Source organism: Fringilla coelebs (assembly GCF_963513975.1).
Source record: "Fringilla coelebs genome assembly, chromosome: 5".
NCBI classification, from domain to species: Eukaryota; Metazoa; Chordata; class Aves; order Passeriformes; family Fringillidae; genus Fringilla; species Fringilla coelebs.
In genome coordinates, this window is record NC_140033.1 from 65,483,089 (window position 1) to 65,500,291 (window position 17,203).

At 38.6% G+C, this 17,203-nt stretch overlaps 1 protein-coding gene across 1 annotated transcript in view; it reads right to left on the minus strand.

Moving 5' to 3' along the window:
• Positions 1-17,203, minus strand: part of PPARA (peroxisome proliferator activated receptor alpha) — a 33,268-nt gene that overhangs the window by 12,520 nt on the left and 3,545 nt on the right. Inside the window, exons 3-5 of the mRNA XM_084206901.1 lie at positions 3,903-4,147; positions 1,899-2,059; positions 817-955 (exon numbers count right to left, since the gene is read on the minus strand). Coding sequence (XP_084063027.1) covers positions 817-955; positions 1,899-2,059; positions 3,903-4,110 — 508 coding nt within the window. The 5' untranslated portion in view covers positions 4,111-4,147. The remainder of the gene's footprint in view (positions 1-816; positions 956-1,898; positions 2,060-3,902; positions 4,148-17,203) is intronic.

A 17,203-nucleotide genomic window follows, 5' to 3' on the forward strand; every position in this document is an offset into this window, starting at 1 on the left:
ATTTAACCTACTCTCACATTGCACCTGCCCTCAGGTTCAGCCTGGACAATATCAGAGCCAAGCAGGGAAAGCTACTGTCATCTGGCCAGGGGAGATGTGCTTTCGCATGGCTCGGCCTCTCCCTCTTCACTGGTGCTGCTCAGCAAGCTACGTCCTGCACAGAGAACTGCCTTGTGGGCTGAAATTAGTCTGTAAGCCACAAACTTGCCACCCTTATCTTAAATCACTAGCACAAACAACAACATAACTTTTAAACTGGATATCTAAATTCTCTGAATTTTAAACCATTCCGTTTAACAAACAACCTACCAGATTCCTGTTGCACAGTCAGCACAGACCTTTGCCCTCCCTCCCCACTTTCTGAATCATCTGCCCAAGAGCTGTTGCACTGTAACCTGAAAAATAATGAAGGCTGCCTTCCTACAGATTTCTATCCTACATCACTCCCCCTCACAATGAAAGCAGTTGTTCTCCTCCTACTCTTCTACAAAACCCTTGATCAGAATTCTTCCAGTATTGAAATTTGTTTCAATGGTAGTACTGGTGCCAAAGTTCTGGGGTGAAGAAAGCAAATATATGAACATTCATATGCAAAACTGAGACGTAGCACAACTGTGTAAAGCTCATAGCAGCACATTTGGCAGCTCTGTATTAACCACATGAACCCACCAGGGAAATTGGCATCCCCCATGGCAACCTATCCCGTAAAATATCTGAGGTTCAATTCATGTATGTGAGTAAAAATGCTATCCAAGTGCCTGCCTCCAGCAGCAGACTCTGGGTAGGAGCAAACAAATTAAGGGCACTCTTACCTACCATTATGTGACATTCCAACTGAAAGGCACTTTTGAAAACGGCAGTATTGGCACTTATTACGATTTTTTTTCTGAATTTTGCAGTTGCGATCACATTTATCATAGATGAGTTTTAAACGAATTGTTCTTCTAAAAAAGCCCTATAAAAAGTTTGAAAAAAACAATATTTAATGTTAATGAATGTTGACTACTAAGCTTCAATCATACAGGTGCATTTTTTTTTCTTTTACCATTTATTGTAGAACAGCCTCTACCTCAACTGCTCTTTCCAGGATGTCTCCAGGCTGCAATGCAAGGTTGCTCACACACTGCCCAACCACAAGGACAGCAAATACAGAGCCATCTCAACATTTTGTGTCACATGACAGAGCAACATGTCATTTAGGCTGTGGGACACACCTGGCTAGGAACTGGTTCCCCATCGCTAATAGATATTCTGCATTATTCCCTAAGATTTACATTCAAATGATCATACTGACATGATGCATGAAAGAAAGCTGTACACTGTTATTTCTCTCCTGTTACCTTCTAATATAGAAAAAAGATAGAAATCTAAAACATTAAAGGAAAAAGAAAAGAATCTTATAGTTCATGGGTTATATCATCTCAAGAATTATGCATTAATGAAAAGAGTAATTTGTGCTAGAGACATGCTCTGGCCCCAAAACTACAAGGGATTCAGGCAGCATGTGGTAGAGGTGAAAAATTCAGGATTTGTTGCTGTTATAACAGGAATGTGACATAGTCCCCCTAGCCATACTCTCAACACAAATAAAATGCTAGTGGAGCAAGAAGGTTTTGATTTTTTTTTTTTTTTGGTCACTGTTTAGTGTTTTGTTTTAGTATTTCATTAACTACACACAGAAAAGCAGTATTAACAGTATCACTGTGAATTGCTCCTGCTTGATGAAGGACTGAGTTATGGTATCTGGATGACTTACTTCAGAAAAAAGACCACAGATAGGAATTGTAATGACTAGAGCTATAGTAATGAAACATTTATATACCATATGTTTATCTTCATATTACCCCATAAATAAAGTAACATGATTTAGGTTCTTAAGAAGAAAGTTATGACTGTACCTTACAACCTTCACAAGCATGTACTCCGTAATGGTAGCCTGAGGCTTTATCCCCACAAATTCTACATTCAATGTTTAGTGCTCCACTGGGTGATTCATCTATGCTACCAGGAGCTGTGGCAAAATTAATGGATGAAGGACTGGATGCTGGTGAAAGGGTATCTAAAAAAAAAAGGAACAGTTCATAAATACTATCCTAGCAAGATTGATACAGTTTCTATATTAACAACCGCACAAAAAATGAGCTTATTCTAAAAAATAATCTTGTGTTAATAGTCATTAAGTGAACTAACAGTTTGACCATAATTCTTTGAAAAATAATTCAAATTTCCAGTGCAAACACACACAAAATACAGGGTGTATCTGCTAATTTTGATGTGACATGGGATGTCAAGAAGGAAAAGGCCTTACTGAAGTGACTCTGGCAACAAGAACTATTTGGGTGATAATGGACCCAATAAATACACACCACACCACTGTTCTTGGCAGAAAGGCTGTGAGCAGCTCATCTTGTCTTTGCATCTTCCATCTCTTGTGCTGCAGGGATGAGCAGGGCATCTCTTGTTGCAGTACCACAAGAGACACATTCTTATCTCACACAGATACCCTTCAGATACACATAAAGACCCCTGACCTTTGAAAAGCTACTCATAATTTTAAATGACAATCTAAACTGAGGGCTGAAAAGCAGATGGATGAGTCCTGCACATTGGTAGAAAGGCTGAACAGATGTTAAAAGGAAGGTAACACAAATGCCTGCTTCTAAAATAGTCTGACTCAGATATTTTGTGTTTTTCTTCTAACGGGCAAAGCCTTTCTGAATCGTACAATGAAATAAACTCACCAGACGTGCCACCAGTGGATGAACACAATAAAAAACTAACACGTTCCAACCTTAATTATTTCAATTAATATTTCCACCTTGTTTGAGGAAAATATTTTCTGAGGCCAGAATTTCTTTTATCTTCCATCTTGCAACTTGCACCACAAGACTTCAGCAAATTAATGGGTGTGTTATTTTAACAGACAGATTAGGAAACACTCATGAATGTAGGTCAGCAAGTATTATGTTGGAAAAAAAAACCTTGGCACGGAACTCAGAGTCTCCATTGCCAGTGCTGCCAAGCCCACAGGCATCAGAGTCATCAAGAACAGCCTAAATCCCAGGATTTTTTAAAAGTGCTATTTCATTTTACTTGCCTTACGGAATTTGAGCCTTGCAAGTTTACATTTTGCATGTTCTCTGACCACAAAACCAGTACATTTTGCAGTGAGCACTGAATACTCCATGAGAAGATGACAGTAGAAGCTGATCTAAATTATTGTAGGCCTTGTACACACCTATACTTAAATAATTGTAAAGCCTCCTGCCTCTCAAGAACAAATACACACATACATAAAGCACATCATAACTTTTCCTGTACAAGGCATCTCTCTCATGAGAAGGTCTGCAACAAAAGGGGACAAAATCATAGTTCTAGAAACATCCCTCAGTCCATAATGCCAGAAGGCAGCTCTCCCCATTCCCTTCAAACCCACACTGTTCATTTCAACTCCCTCAGTTCTATTATTCCAAGGTGAAATAGGGTTCACAAGCTGGGAATTGATCTAAAGGACCCCCCAAAACAAAGCATAATGCAAATCAACCAAAAGGTTAACAGTAAACTACTTCAAATGGCTCTCCTGCTAAAAGACTTGCAAACACCCAGATTCAACAGGAAAACCTTACTGAGAACTCCACTCTGTCCCACAGCACTGCAGTGATTCCCATTCTGATCTCCCAAAGCCTCTGACTAAAGGCTATGTAACTTTGTATTACAGTCATTCTTCAGTGATATTTGTCTAATATATTTACTTTAGCCTTAAGTATTTTAAGACCATGCCATAATCAGCTTATATATTTCTAGTGTCACTTCATCATAAACAATAATTATTGCATTAAAGTAGTTGTTAATTTCTACCATTCTATTTATAAAAGAAAGTTTATGTTAAACCAAACTCTTACCTGTTATAACTGATCCATCAGATCCTGGACCATTTCCCAGTGACTGGAATTCTGTTAAACTTAAAGCTCCAGAACTATCATCACCTAGAGACTGGGACAGGTCTTGAATGTTTTCCATATCTTGTAGGAATTCTCCCGATAAAGGGCTGTCTATATCCTCCTCCTCCAAGGGAGTAAGGGGATAGAGCTGGTTTTCAGTGTCCACCATTTTGATCAAGTAGAGCAGTCACTTAAGCTTCTTTATACTGGTGAAAGAAAAATTTTTAAAAAATTAGATATTAAAAAAAAAATATTTGAACCAGTTGCAGCACACTGAATACAGGATTTCTAATCCAAAAGTGAAATATTATACAACATTCTATTGCTCTGGAAACTTTATGCAACATGAATCATCAAGAGCACCGGGTGGGGAAAATTTTCCCCAAAAGACTTCAAGATGAATGAAAGTTATGACAAGGTCAATCTGTAGATGGCTGTTTTCTCTCCATTGCTGAGAAAAGTGTTTCTACAAAAGGCATTATGCACTTCCCACCAAAACTTACAAGAAACATCAATATTCTACTCACTCCTGAGCAGGAGAAATAAGGGTGATGCTGTCACTATTACCAAGTTGCCATCTCATTCTACAAATACCATTAGTACAGATATATTTGGCCAATTTCTCTGAAACAGGATAGTTTTATACAGTGAAACAGGATAGTTTTACCCAGAAAAGGAAAATAATTTCTATGTCACATAGTGCAGCAAGCAGGAATATGTAGGAGAGTAAGTATTTGAATTTATCCATGATTTCCAGTTACAGACAACAGGGATGTTACTGTACCCACTGTGCTGGTGGGTGAGAGCTGGACACACAGCAGAGATAAGCCCAGTAGCACCTGGAGCTGTTTGCTCTTAGTTATCTACTCACATCCCTGACATAACCAGAACATACTCAGACTCAGAAAAGAGAAATCCCTAGTATGTAATTTGTGAAAATAAAGTTAAATTACTATCTGTGTGACATATCTATTTGGTGATGGGGGAAAAGTATAGAGAAGCCTCCAGCAACCCAAAGAAGACTACCAAATTTGTATCCCTAAGGAGCCATTAGCAAAAGAAGAGAGGGATGGCAGAGCATAAGATTGGCACTGCTCCTCCAGTGTGCTCTCCATGAAGCTCTCCTGGGCTAAACCAGCTGTTCACAGCCCAAAAGGATTGTATTCCTCTGCAGACATGCAGCCCAGGATAGCTGGGGAGGTTCCAGTAGACACCGAGCTTCTTGTACCCAGACTTCCCTGCTGAATCACATATACACCTCTCCAAGTACCACTTCTTCATCCAGCACACGTATGTTTAAAAGATTAAGTGAATACTGAAGTCTACCCTCAACCAAAGCAGGAAAGGAAAGCTGTCAGGAAAGCAAAGGAAAGGCTTGAGAGCTGACCTCTGAACATGGCAAGAGCTGCCTGGTATCCCCCAAACCACACCATACCTTTCCACGTTTACAATCAATATGTAAAATTCAGCAGCCTTTTTAGCTAAATTTCTGTAAAAACAGCCTAATAGCTAGTGAAACATAAATGGAGTGCTTCTTGCTTTAACTATTAAATTACATACCCTTTTGTACTTTCAAACACTACAATTAAATTACAGCTGCTTAATGATTAGCGCTCCTGTCAATGATTAACTGGTACTTAAGCAAGCATGGCAACAACATAACTATTTCTGAAGACTCAAAATATACTAATATTCACAATACTGACAATTAATTTTTTTTATAAGGACAGAAAATCTATAAGTAATATGCCTAGTATTTATGCAGTAAACTGACTTCTGGCTTCTCGTGTTCAGTGCACGCTTGCACATGCATACGCTTTCACTGGCAGGTTTCATATAAAATATGCATTGATCCTTGCTTGAATGAAAAAAAGTTCCTAAAATAAAAAGAGTAATGAGTATGAAGCTCATTTAATATTCACTGAGAGAATTTTGCTTTACAAAAAGCACTGTACATGTTACAACAGCAGATGCAGCATGATGATGTAGTAGATGCAGCATGATGATTCCACTCAAAGATCTGTGTCTTCTAAGTATTGATAAAAATTCTGTGCCACAAAGACATTGGCAGAGGATTTTCTCAGTTTCCCATACAATACCTCAGTCTCCATAACCCCTTTCTTATCCCCAAGTACCAACACACACAAACCGAAAACAAGAGAATAGAACACAGAAAATAAAGACCCCATTTCACGTAATTATGATTTTAAGGTCAAACCGGCTTTACTCTCTCACATCCTGTTATCTCTGAAATATGTCTATTTTCACAAGAAGTGTTTTCCCACCACCTCACTGTGAATACCCACTGAGTAACTTACCTATAAACTTGAAATCAGTCCCAAAGAAATCAGTCAGATTATTAAAGAAAAACACCTCAAAATGCAGCTATCAGTTACTTGCTTCAATTTTGGCAAGGGATGGAGGGATACTAAACCTCCAGCACTTCACATTTAATACTTGGCACATCAGGGATAATCTCTGTAAGGAAACAGGTCGCTGAGATACAAAGGTCTCTGGGAAGCAGTAACAAAGTCTGATCTTTCTGCATAAACAAATTGATCGTGTAAACGGCTTGCTTGCAAATACCAGGGTTAAAGTTGAAACAGTCATTACCTCTAGGTCATTTTGAGAATGCTGGGGTTGAGAACAGCACACATAAACTTGTGATTGCAATAGATATTTTTAGAAAACATCACTGGATAGGAAGAGGCTTGAATATGTAAGCTGTAGAATATTTCCAATATGCTGATTCAACACAAAAAAGAATGGAAAACAGGATTTGGTACCTACAGTGTGACACCCAGATTTCCACCTGCAAAGGATGCATATTTTCTAATTTATCACGTCACAATTGAATCAGTTTTCATAGTTTGTAACTTTAAATACTCGTACTATTTTTTATTTTAAAAAGTATTAATAACATAAGTCACAGAACATTTTTTATGCATGTGATGAAAAATTTTTGTAAGCTACCCCTTCATCAAGACTGCCAGTTGCGCACTCCCTCTCCAAAAAAACTCACCCAGAAAAATGTTATAATTCTTCCCTTTACTCAGCTGTACTCCAAGATACCACATGGAACTTATAGGTATCGTTGCCTTTAAAAGAAATCAAAATTCATATACTCTAATTTTGAAAATTGACAGCAAAGCTGTAAAGTCAGGATCTTGAAAGTCACATAAGGAAAAATTCTTATGCATTGATTTGAATTCTCTCCCCAGCCCTATGGCAGGTGAGTGAGCAAGTGGGGCTTGGCTGCCTCCTGGGGTTAAGCCCAGACAAAATGACAAAAACAACATGGAAATGTTTTTTTTTTGGTTTATATTGCTCAGCCAAACTCAAGGAGAACTTACTGAGCTAGGAAGCTGTGTTTCTTTGGACCCAGGATTTTCTGTCCCAGTGGATTTGAAATTTCATTCAAATGTCATTTCAAATTACATTCAAATGTAATTTCAAATTGAGTGGTCCTGTTCAGAGATACTGATCTGTAACATAGACTAAAGTGTATGCTACAGATCAGTGTCTCTGAACAGGACCACTCAAACCCTCCTTTCCAATGTGGCTGACCTTCCCTCTTTAAACAATTCAGCTGCTTTCTATACCTTCAAGACTATTTATCCACTATTTCCCCCAATGCTTTTTCACTTATGTAACACATTTATTATACACTAAATAGTTTTAAAAATTTGTTTTGCCAAGATTACTGTTTAAGAAGTAACTAATAACAGGGCAGCAACAAAATTATTCAGGAGCTAATGAAACTATTTCTTTCAAATATCATACCCTCTCACTTTCACACAACAGATGCAGTTACTAATGGAGAAAAAACTACAAAGAGGAAATTAATTTTCAGCAAACAGAAATAAGAGAGGTAATTCATCTCACCTAACGTCAAACAGCTCACTTAACATGTTTGGGTTGAGTGGAGCTCAATGGAATTTCCAGAGCCATGACTGATCTTCGAGACCATGATTACACACTAAAAACGTGGTACTTTTCAATCCAACCACTTCCCTGATCCAGTTCACTGCAAAGCCTTACAAATATTAGTGCTGGCTCAATGGAGAGAGTAGAAATAAGCAGCCTGGAAGAGGGATACACGTGCTGCATGGCTAAAATATAACTGCATGTGGAGCCTGAACCTCCTCTGCGGGATCCAGTGACTGTGTGGACAGGCTGGGTCTGCAAACCAGCCACTTGCACTGCCTGAGGTGAAGAAGCCAATGCCTCTTTGGTCTCCTGTGGGAGGTGAAAACTGCTTTACAGATCAGACAGCACCTCTATTAGATTAAGGGGTATTACCATCTTTTGGCAGGGCTGTGGAACAGTCATGCAGGCTGCTATGTGCACATCCTACAGATACTCACCTTCCAGCAGTAAAATTGCCACTGAAATTCAGTAATGCCTGAAGATCCAGGCATTTACTCTGAGGTGACACAACATGCTCCAAAAAATAAATAACAAAAATGAAATTTAAGTTCCAATGCTGGAAACTCAAGCTGAGAGTAGAATCTAGCTCAAAGAAAGACTTCAGCTGCTTGTAAAGAATAAAGCAACATCCTAGCATCAAGTGGCTTTCTAAAGGAGAATTTTAAATTCCACAAACCCCTCAAGATCCTGGTAACTAGGATCAGTGTTCAGAACACTTTATATTTACATTGAATTCATGTTAGACAAGAAAAGAGATTTCACCATATTTCATCCACACCACTAGACCAGTCAGCCTGTGTCAGACAGCTCAGCTGCAGACCGCAGCTCCCGGGTATGGGCGCAGTAAGATCTGAAGCCTGTGTTTAAAGGAGCCCCTGCAATCCCTTTGGCAGCAGGAGCCAGATTTGGTTTCATCAGCAACAGGACAGGAAGGTTTTGCAACCTTTGCCTCCAGGTTCCAAAGACAAGACTTACAGGTCTATCACCTCAAGTTTACACCTATCAGCAATCATGCTTGCTTTCTTCCACACAAATGGATGTATCAAACATGGCATTAATCAAATTTGCATCAAGGCCCTTCTGATAAAAGGAAAATCCCATATTGTAAAGAGTGGAGATTGAGGTGCTGTTTGAACAGCCTTCAAGCTCAAATAGGTTCAAGTCTGCATATAATGCCAGCATGACTGAGATTTTTTGGTTGTTTGGTTTGTTTTTTTCTCCTCTAAATGTGAGTTTTCATATCCAAAAAGTAAATGCTTTGGAGGTTTCTGTAACTGGGAATAGGAAGACTTGATTTTTCTGTCTAGTAAATGCTGAATTGAAACTGAAGTCAGGAATAGCTATGTCAAAGTAAAGCTTTCAAATCTCTTTTAAATCTGTGTCTGCTGAATCCTTTAAAGAGCTGTCTACTCAGGACTTCAGAATAAGTAAAGAGTAATATAAATTAACAAACTATATAATACGATACTCAGGGTTATTGAAAAACCTGTGATGTTTTCCTTCAATTTACTGTTTTCTTGAAGAAGTGGTTTTGGAGGGGTCTTTGTTCTTTGGGTTTTTTGTTTGTTTGTGGGGCTTTGGGGATTATTTTTGTTGGTTGCTTTGCAAATTTTGAGTTCCTAGGTTTTTGTATTTTTTAACTACATTATAATCCAGCCTGAAATTTAGACAGCACCAAGCCCAAGCAAGCACTGCCAAAGACTCAAGTGAAAAACTTTGTGTTACAAATGTCTTTCGTCTTGCTTCAACTTTTATAGTCCAGATACATGGAAGGCCTAAAAACTTCTCAGTTTGTAATGGTGTCTGTTTCCATTTTTATAATCAAACTATCAGCCTAATCTATAGAATGAACATACTACTGTTAATATGGTTTTAAAAAAATCAGCCTGTAAAGCAGTATGAGGGAAGATTATTCAGTTTATTACTTTGGTTAATGCACTTAAAGCAAATATTCATATTGCAGTTCATAATACCCAGTATTTTTGAGGCATAACCACTGAAGAAAGTATATTTTATTAACAAGAGATTCAAAAGGACAATAAGAATTTATTTTCTGCAAGAAACTAAGCCATGGCATCATCTTAGTAACCTCTATGTTATAGAGTAGTCTGTGTTCTCTGCCATGTGCTGCCTCTCATATTCACTACAGTTCCACTAATACTGCTCACAGCTCACCAGAACTTCTAAGGAAAACTCCACTCCACTGTTATATTTACAACTTTGCACTTGCAACACACTCCCCCTTCTCCTTTCCTCTCCCAAATGAATCCCCTCGTTTTGCTCTTTATCCAATACATTTCAAAGTCAGTTTCTCTTCAAGTCACTGCTATATTCCAGTCAAATTATTCCATGCTTGAGGAAGATTCAAAAGATTACATGTGCTAATCACAACAGTTTGTGCTTCAAAGTTCTACAGATTCTAAAGCCTCTATGACAACACCTGGCAGGCCATGAAGCTGACAGAACACAGTGACACACATGCTGCATGTGTGTGCTGAACACTGACATGTGGAGACCACAACTACTGAGAAATGGAGATCTGGTGCATCATCTAAGAGGCTGCTCCTGCTGCATGTACATCAAAAGCTGGGGTTTGATTTATGATTGATATTTGAACCAAGGAGAGGTCACATTCAGCCAAACATGACATATATCTATTTGCTATTTGATCCAAGAGCCAAGGTCACGTTCACACAAATGTGTCATCTGACTATTTGCTTTATTTTTATTACCCCGTTGATGAACTTAAAGTTATTTTACTTTCCTCACGTGTCCCAAAAACTCCTTACCCATTTATTTGGTGTGTCCCAAAAACTCCTTGCCCATCTACTTGGAAGTTGCCAGGTTTTTCTAAGTTTTGCAATACTGTATAAATGTCTGATGAGCTAATTACATAAGCCAAGCTTTTGAATTGATTAACAGTTAGGGACACCTTAATTTCAGAGATCAGAGCTCAGATTGAGGCAAAATCTGGTTGCATGGTATGCCTGGAAGTAAGGGAATTAAGAAAAAGGAACGAACCAAAAATCCAAAAAAAATGCATTTTATGAACTGCAGGCATAGATTAGATGCCCTAAGCCATAGTCAGGTGTTTTTTTTCTAAAATTAATACATAACAGTAAATTTGAGTGGTGAAGTCAAAGTTGATTACAACATGTACAGCATTTACAAAGAGCCCACGCATTTGTCCCAACATGCTGCTCACTGGGAACCAGATCCTTAAGACTAAATTGGAATGCTGCAATTGTTTCCTTATACATGTGATTACTGCATCTCAGATTATGAAAAGCGTGTGCTCGACAATTTTCTAACTATACCCTGATATTCCACAGAGACCTCATTTGTTGAAGGACACAGACATCAGAGGGTAACAGGCAAACAGAAATTGCATTTTAGAGTGGTGCCTAAATGATTATCTCCAATATAATCAATTCCTGAATAAATAAAATGTAAGCCCCTTGCTAAATCTCTTGCAGAATACATTTTCACTACATATGGTAAAAATAAACTTCATAAGGTAACAAATTAAAGACATCTGTGCAACTGAAATTGTCAATTAAAATTATAATCTAATACACACAGATGCAGTGCAAGGCAAAATTTTTGGCATATTGATGGTGCTGCTACATAAACCTCTCATTCAGAATATTTACTTCCTCACATGCTTGATAAAAACACCCCAAACCAAATAAACCCACAAAAACATAACACATTACTGTTTTGTCAAGGAAAACATCATAACTTTTACAAGCATAACTGTCTAGTAACTCTTCCTTGCAAATGTGAAAATTCAGACATACAATATTTAGGAAAAGAAAAAGCCAATTACCACTAACTTAAAGTCAAACACTTGGATGCACTTTCTGAAACTGATGGTATTTCAACAAGATTTAAGGTTCATGTGTAAGTACAGATAACTTCAAATGTGTTCTTACAAAACAGGATATAGGAATCCCTTTTGGTTTTTATCTGCAGACCTTTATGTGTGATAGCAAGTGGTATATATTCTTGATAATAACATATTCTTTAGTATGTTATCATAATATATATATAATATATACATTATAACATAACATATAGCAGTAACATACTCTTTAGAAATTAGAATGCTTGCTGTGTTATAAATAAAAATACTTGTCTTTAGCTGAAATGTCATAAAAGAATGAGAAGAAATAATTACATAATCTTTTGTTTTCTGAGCATATTTAACCTTCCTGTATTATTTCAACCCTGCTTATTCTTCAAGAGAAGAGCAAAGGATTGCTCCTATGACATAAATACTTCAACTGCATACAACCCCATTCAAGGCCATACATTATATATGACAGATGCCAATTAATTTTGAGTTTATTGACTGGCAATAAAATTTTTGCAGCTGCATATGGTTTTGTGAGTTTAAACAGCATGATAAAAGTTTGGGAGCACTGAGGTGGTACCCAGATTTGAGAACTACCATTCATACAGGTGTTTACTATTGCCCCCTGCCCACATGGCACCCCCAAAGCATCACAAACATACTCTGGCTGCTTCAGCCTGAGCACACTTGTCCTCCTGTGCTGGCTGGAAACTGACAGGCCAAACAGAACAGCTGAATTCTATTGCATCACTTCCTCAGCAGTGTGTTTTCCTTTCCTCTTCCCAGTCACCAACTTCCATGAAAATGACAGAACTTTAATGCCTTTGCAGCCATTACTGCTCTCTCTAATTTGAGAAGGTTTGCAGGCTCAGAATTATTAGGCTGGGGGCACAGGACAGCAGACCACATTGCATAACCTGACAGGTAACTAGACCAGAAGAGGTGAGAAAACAATCCTGAAAATTGCTCTCAGTTTTGGAGCAAAACTCCGTTCCAAGACTGATCTGGACCTTTGCCTGCACTACCCCCTGATTCTTGCAGACATCTTAATGGCAACATTCTTCCTGAATAAAGAGCTATTGTTTTGGAGCAAAACCATCAACTAAAAGGAGAGGAAAATAAGAAAAAGATAAATTGAAATTACTTAATGCAAAAATTTGAAAGGTGTGTTTAGCATATTGATTTAAGATTGTGAAAAGTTACATTTGAGGTTTACCTGCCATTTAATGATTAGGCCTTGCAACCTCTCATTTTTAGTGGGACTAAATTTTGACTGGATTTTGACTCAGATACAGCTTCTTCATCTGACAAAGTCCTAAATTTTGCCACACTGATCTCATTACACGTCCTGCTCAGAAAAATAGAAATTAAAAAAAGCCCACATCTTTGCATCTGTACCTTTTCCTACAAAAGCTCTCCTACTTAAGCTAGTATTCCTTCAAAAGAGACATGAAGTCTCTTAGTTTTCTCTTTTCATTTATAGCTTAAACTTCTAGCTTGGGCTCCTTATCATTTTGGCTCAGGACTAAATTCCAGTTGCTTTGGTATCTGATACTGCAATTTTTGCTTCCAAGATCAATAACAACAAAAAAATATGTTTCTTCCTCAAGAATACCTCCTTTCAGTCACCAACTCACTCCACATCCCAAATCTCAGGTTACAGTCCTTTTCAATATTTTTTCAGCTGTCTTATCCCTCTCCTCTATCAACCATATCAACCCATCCCCAAATCACCTCCTTCACCCCCTTGGTGCTCCAGTCTCCTCTCTCAGCTCCTCCAGCATCTGCACAGCTGCACCCGCCTCACCATCTGCATCTCCTCGCATGATTCATCACCAAACATAACAGACCAGGATTATTCAGTGTTTGAAAAGCTACAGTGGAATTTACATCTGTTTCTGGAAGACATTCAAGAAGCCTGAATTCGCCTTCTTAGCAGAGAACGCCACCACTGTGTATTTTCAGTGGTTTTATTTCAGTGATAAACTTTATTCCCTTGTGCAGACATAATAACATGACTTATTTGATAAATTAAATTCAGCTTAACAGAGGGATTTATATCCTTTAAAAATAATGACTCTCAGACAAATTATTACAGATTTAGGCCTCTTCTGCTTGTAAGTGTCTTTTTGAAAATCGAGTCATTCCAATGGGCCAAATTTTATACTCTTCTTCCTGCACATAAAAATCCAATGTCTTCTGTAACTAGCACCTGAAGTTGTGTAGTTTACTTATTCTTGATTGTGCTAAAATTTTACCCATTCATTAGAAATACTTTTACTCTTGTTGCTCAGCTATTACGTTTAAGTAAATAAACAAATGAAACCTGCTAAAAATAAACTAACTTCAATTTAATGTCATGCCACAACTCAGAGTGGAATGCAAAACAAAATTCTTTCACTTTTTCTTGCTGGATTTTTTTGTTGGTTTTTTTTTTTTTTTTTTTTTTTTTTTTTTTTTTTTTTTTTTTGCTAAGAAAAAGGCCTTCAGTTTTATTCTGACAATTCAGACATGCCTACCTTTAAATGTTTTTATTTGTGATAAATGTATCACACAAAAACAAAGCTTACACTGAGTTAGTGTTACTGACAGGAGCCTTGGCAACAGGTATGAATGCAATTAATCTACATTTTTTGGCAAATGGACATCAAGTACTTGTACTTGCAAGCTCCTGACGTGTCAGATAGAGGATATACTTGGGACACATGACTTCACAGCTCTAAATCAGGTCACTCACTACAGTATACAGATCACAAGCCTCACACTCCTGCGTGATCAAAAAGTGGCAAACTATAAACAATTATTTTCCTGCCATGTTTTCCCTGCTCATCCTCCATGACGTGAAGGGTATCTGGTGCCCAGTTTAACAGCAACACCAGCACTGCTGTACATCTGCCACCCCACTCCTAACCAAGCAAGCATATGAACTGCAGAAAGGTGAAGGAAGAATATGAGTCCAGTGAAACAACTAGGAAAAGAAAACCTCTTAAAAAAAAAAAGTATGTATTTTCATATTCCAGTTTTACTTCACTTTCTAAGGCATTTCAGCTGCCTTGAATAAGACGTTGAAAGAGCAGTTATGGGGGACATAGCACACAGTCCCTCTCTGAAGCAGAGTTACTGGCTGCAGAATAAGGTTACCTTAAGGGTACCCAGCCAAGTCAGCTTAAGTAACATACAGCAAAAGGATGGTCCTTCAGGAGCTCCCTAGCACTGCCGGCCCCCCACCTTCCCTCTCCCTCTGTCCTTCCAGCCACGCTGCTCCCCGGTGCCTGCGCTGGCTCTGGGGCTGCCGGATCCCGCTGGCCACCTCTGGCACCGTGAATGACCCGGGCCAGAGCTGCCCCGGAGCCTGCCCGACGCTCCTCTGGCCTGGAGCAGCCTGACGGGCCCCCAGGAGAGCGCCCAGCCCAGGGCACTGCACGCTGCTCTGCCTGCCGGCGATCCCGACACTCCGAGCCAGCTCCCGGGAACAGTCCCTGGTCAGTTTTATTCCCCAGCATAGACACAGTTCCATTCACTGAATCGGTAACACAGGAAAACCACGGACAGCTACAGAGAGCTGAGCAGACCCACTGAGGGGCAGCAAACAGGACGGAGAGAGGCATATGGATGATGGGAGAGGGAAAGAAGGAGCCTAGATCAGATCCAGCCATACTGTGTAGCCACACTTCTTGCTGTAGCCCGTCTTTGCAGGGCTGTCAGGAACTACTGACAGGGGACATCCCATTCTTTTTTGCATTTATGTGTTCATTCATACACACACCCCACCCTTTGCCATGTAAAAGAGAAATAAAATGAATGATAGCTGTAAATAGAACAATTCTATGTTCATAGAGGATAATCACTATTACATTTCCATGGGATTTATCACAGGATTTATAATCTTGAGAAAATGCAACTCCTTGTAAATTTGGTTAAAATGACAGCAGCTCAGAATGCTGAAAATCAGGTGCCCAGAATGTATATTTATCCTGAAAATTTGACAGCTGTTTGAAAATACTGGCCTGTTTATGCACAGTATCATTTGTACATTTCCAGCACAGAACAACAGGTACAGCTGCTGCTTTGTTCAGAGACAGTAACCCTGTGCTGCTTGTCTCCTACTTACAAAGCTGCTACCTGATTTGATCACACTGACCTGTTTAACTGCACACAGCATGTCCTTTATCCTGAGGTGGGCATGAATATATAAACTTCATTTGTTTTATATATATATAAAACAAGTAATAAAAACTATTTTGTAATCTTCCGCTGAAAACTGCCAACGAGCCAACAGTACTCACTATGACCTGTGGGCTGCAATTAATTGTATTTTAACATCAGAGTGTAGGAATTAATTGACAGCTGTACTGGAGGATTCCTCTGCTCTGTTGGACAGAATGCCACCAGCACTATTAAACAAGAGCCTCCAAAGCAGTCTCCTGACACAACATCCACCTTCTCCTTTCTCCTCCCCTGCAGATCCAATTGGTTCCACATTATATTCTTCAGCCTTACTACTCCAGGGAACATTTTCCATATATGTTGAATAAAGATGCCAGAGAGTTTGGTTTGGTTTTGTTTGGTTTTGCTTAATGGGAACCTGCCCCATCACTCCAGTGTCAGATACTTTGTACCATTCTTCCTGAAGCAGTAACACTGACAGCAGGTTAGCAAACATCAGTAATTCAAATCTTCACTTTCAAGTAAGGTTTTGCCAATAAGACATGAGCTGTTCTTACCCTCTGAACATTTATGTTCAGTGGTTTATTCTGTGATTTGTTATACCAATCATTTCCTGTAAATAATTTTTAAAACAAAACAGGCAGGTAGCACTTATTTGTGTAACAAAACTAAGCCAAGAATGGCAATACAAGCCTATATTCAGGTAATAGAACTTACTCAGCATAAGAGTGCTGCATGCATGGATATACACAACAAAACAGTAAGACCTGCCTCCAGATCTTAATCACAGGATGTAGAATAGTTTCAAATGAACCACTTTTATGATTTTTTAATTGTTGTTAAATGTAAACAATATTAAATCATTGCAGTATTATTTTTCCATTTAAAAGATATCAAACTGTAAACCATTCACCATGCTAAGTTCTCTCAGCGCTAGGATGTTATACACTCAAAAATGAGTAAGTGCTCAACCAGCACTCCAAACAGCAGCTCTGGTTTCCGTCCACATACTTCTCAACAAAATGAAAACAAACGAATGAGATACAAAAATATGAACTATGAAAATATTGGACTAACTTGCTTTCACATGTATTTCATCTGCCTGGAAACATGCTAAAGAGCTGTACTACCTCAGTACAACTTCAGCTCACTGCTCTGAGTTTCTCAAGGCAGACACATTTTGAAACAAGTTTCTTTTACTATTTGGAAAGATTTAGTGAGTAATTTCTCAGTTTATACATCTTTTAAAAACCATGACAGTGTATCAGCAGTTTTAGAAAGGGATAGATAGTATGCCAAATGCTTGCCA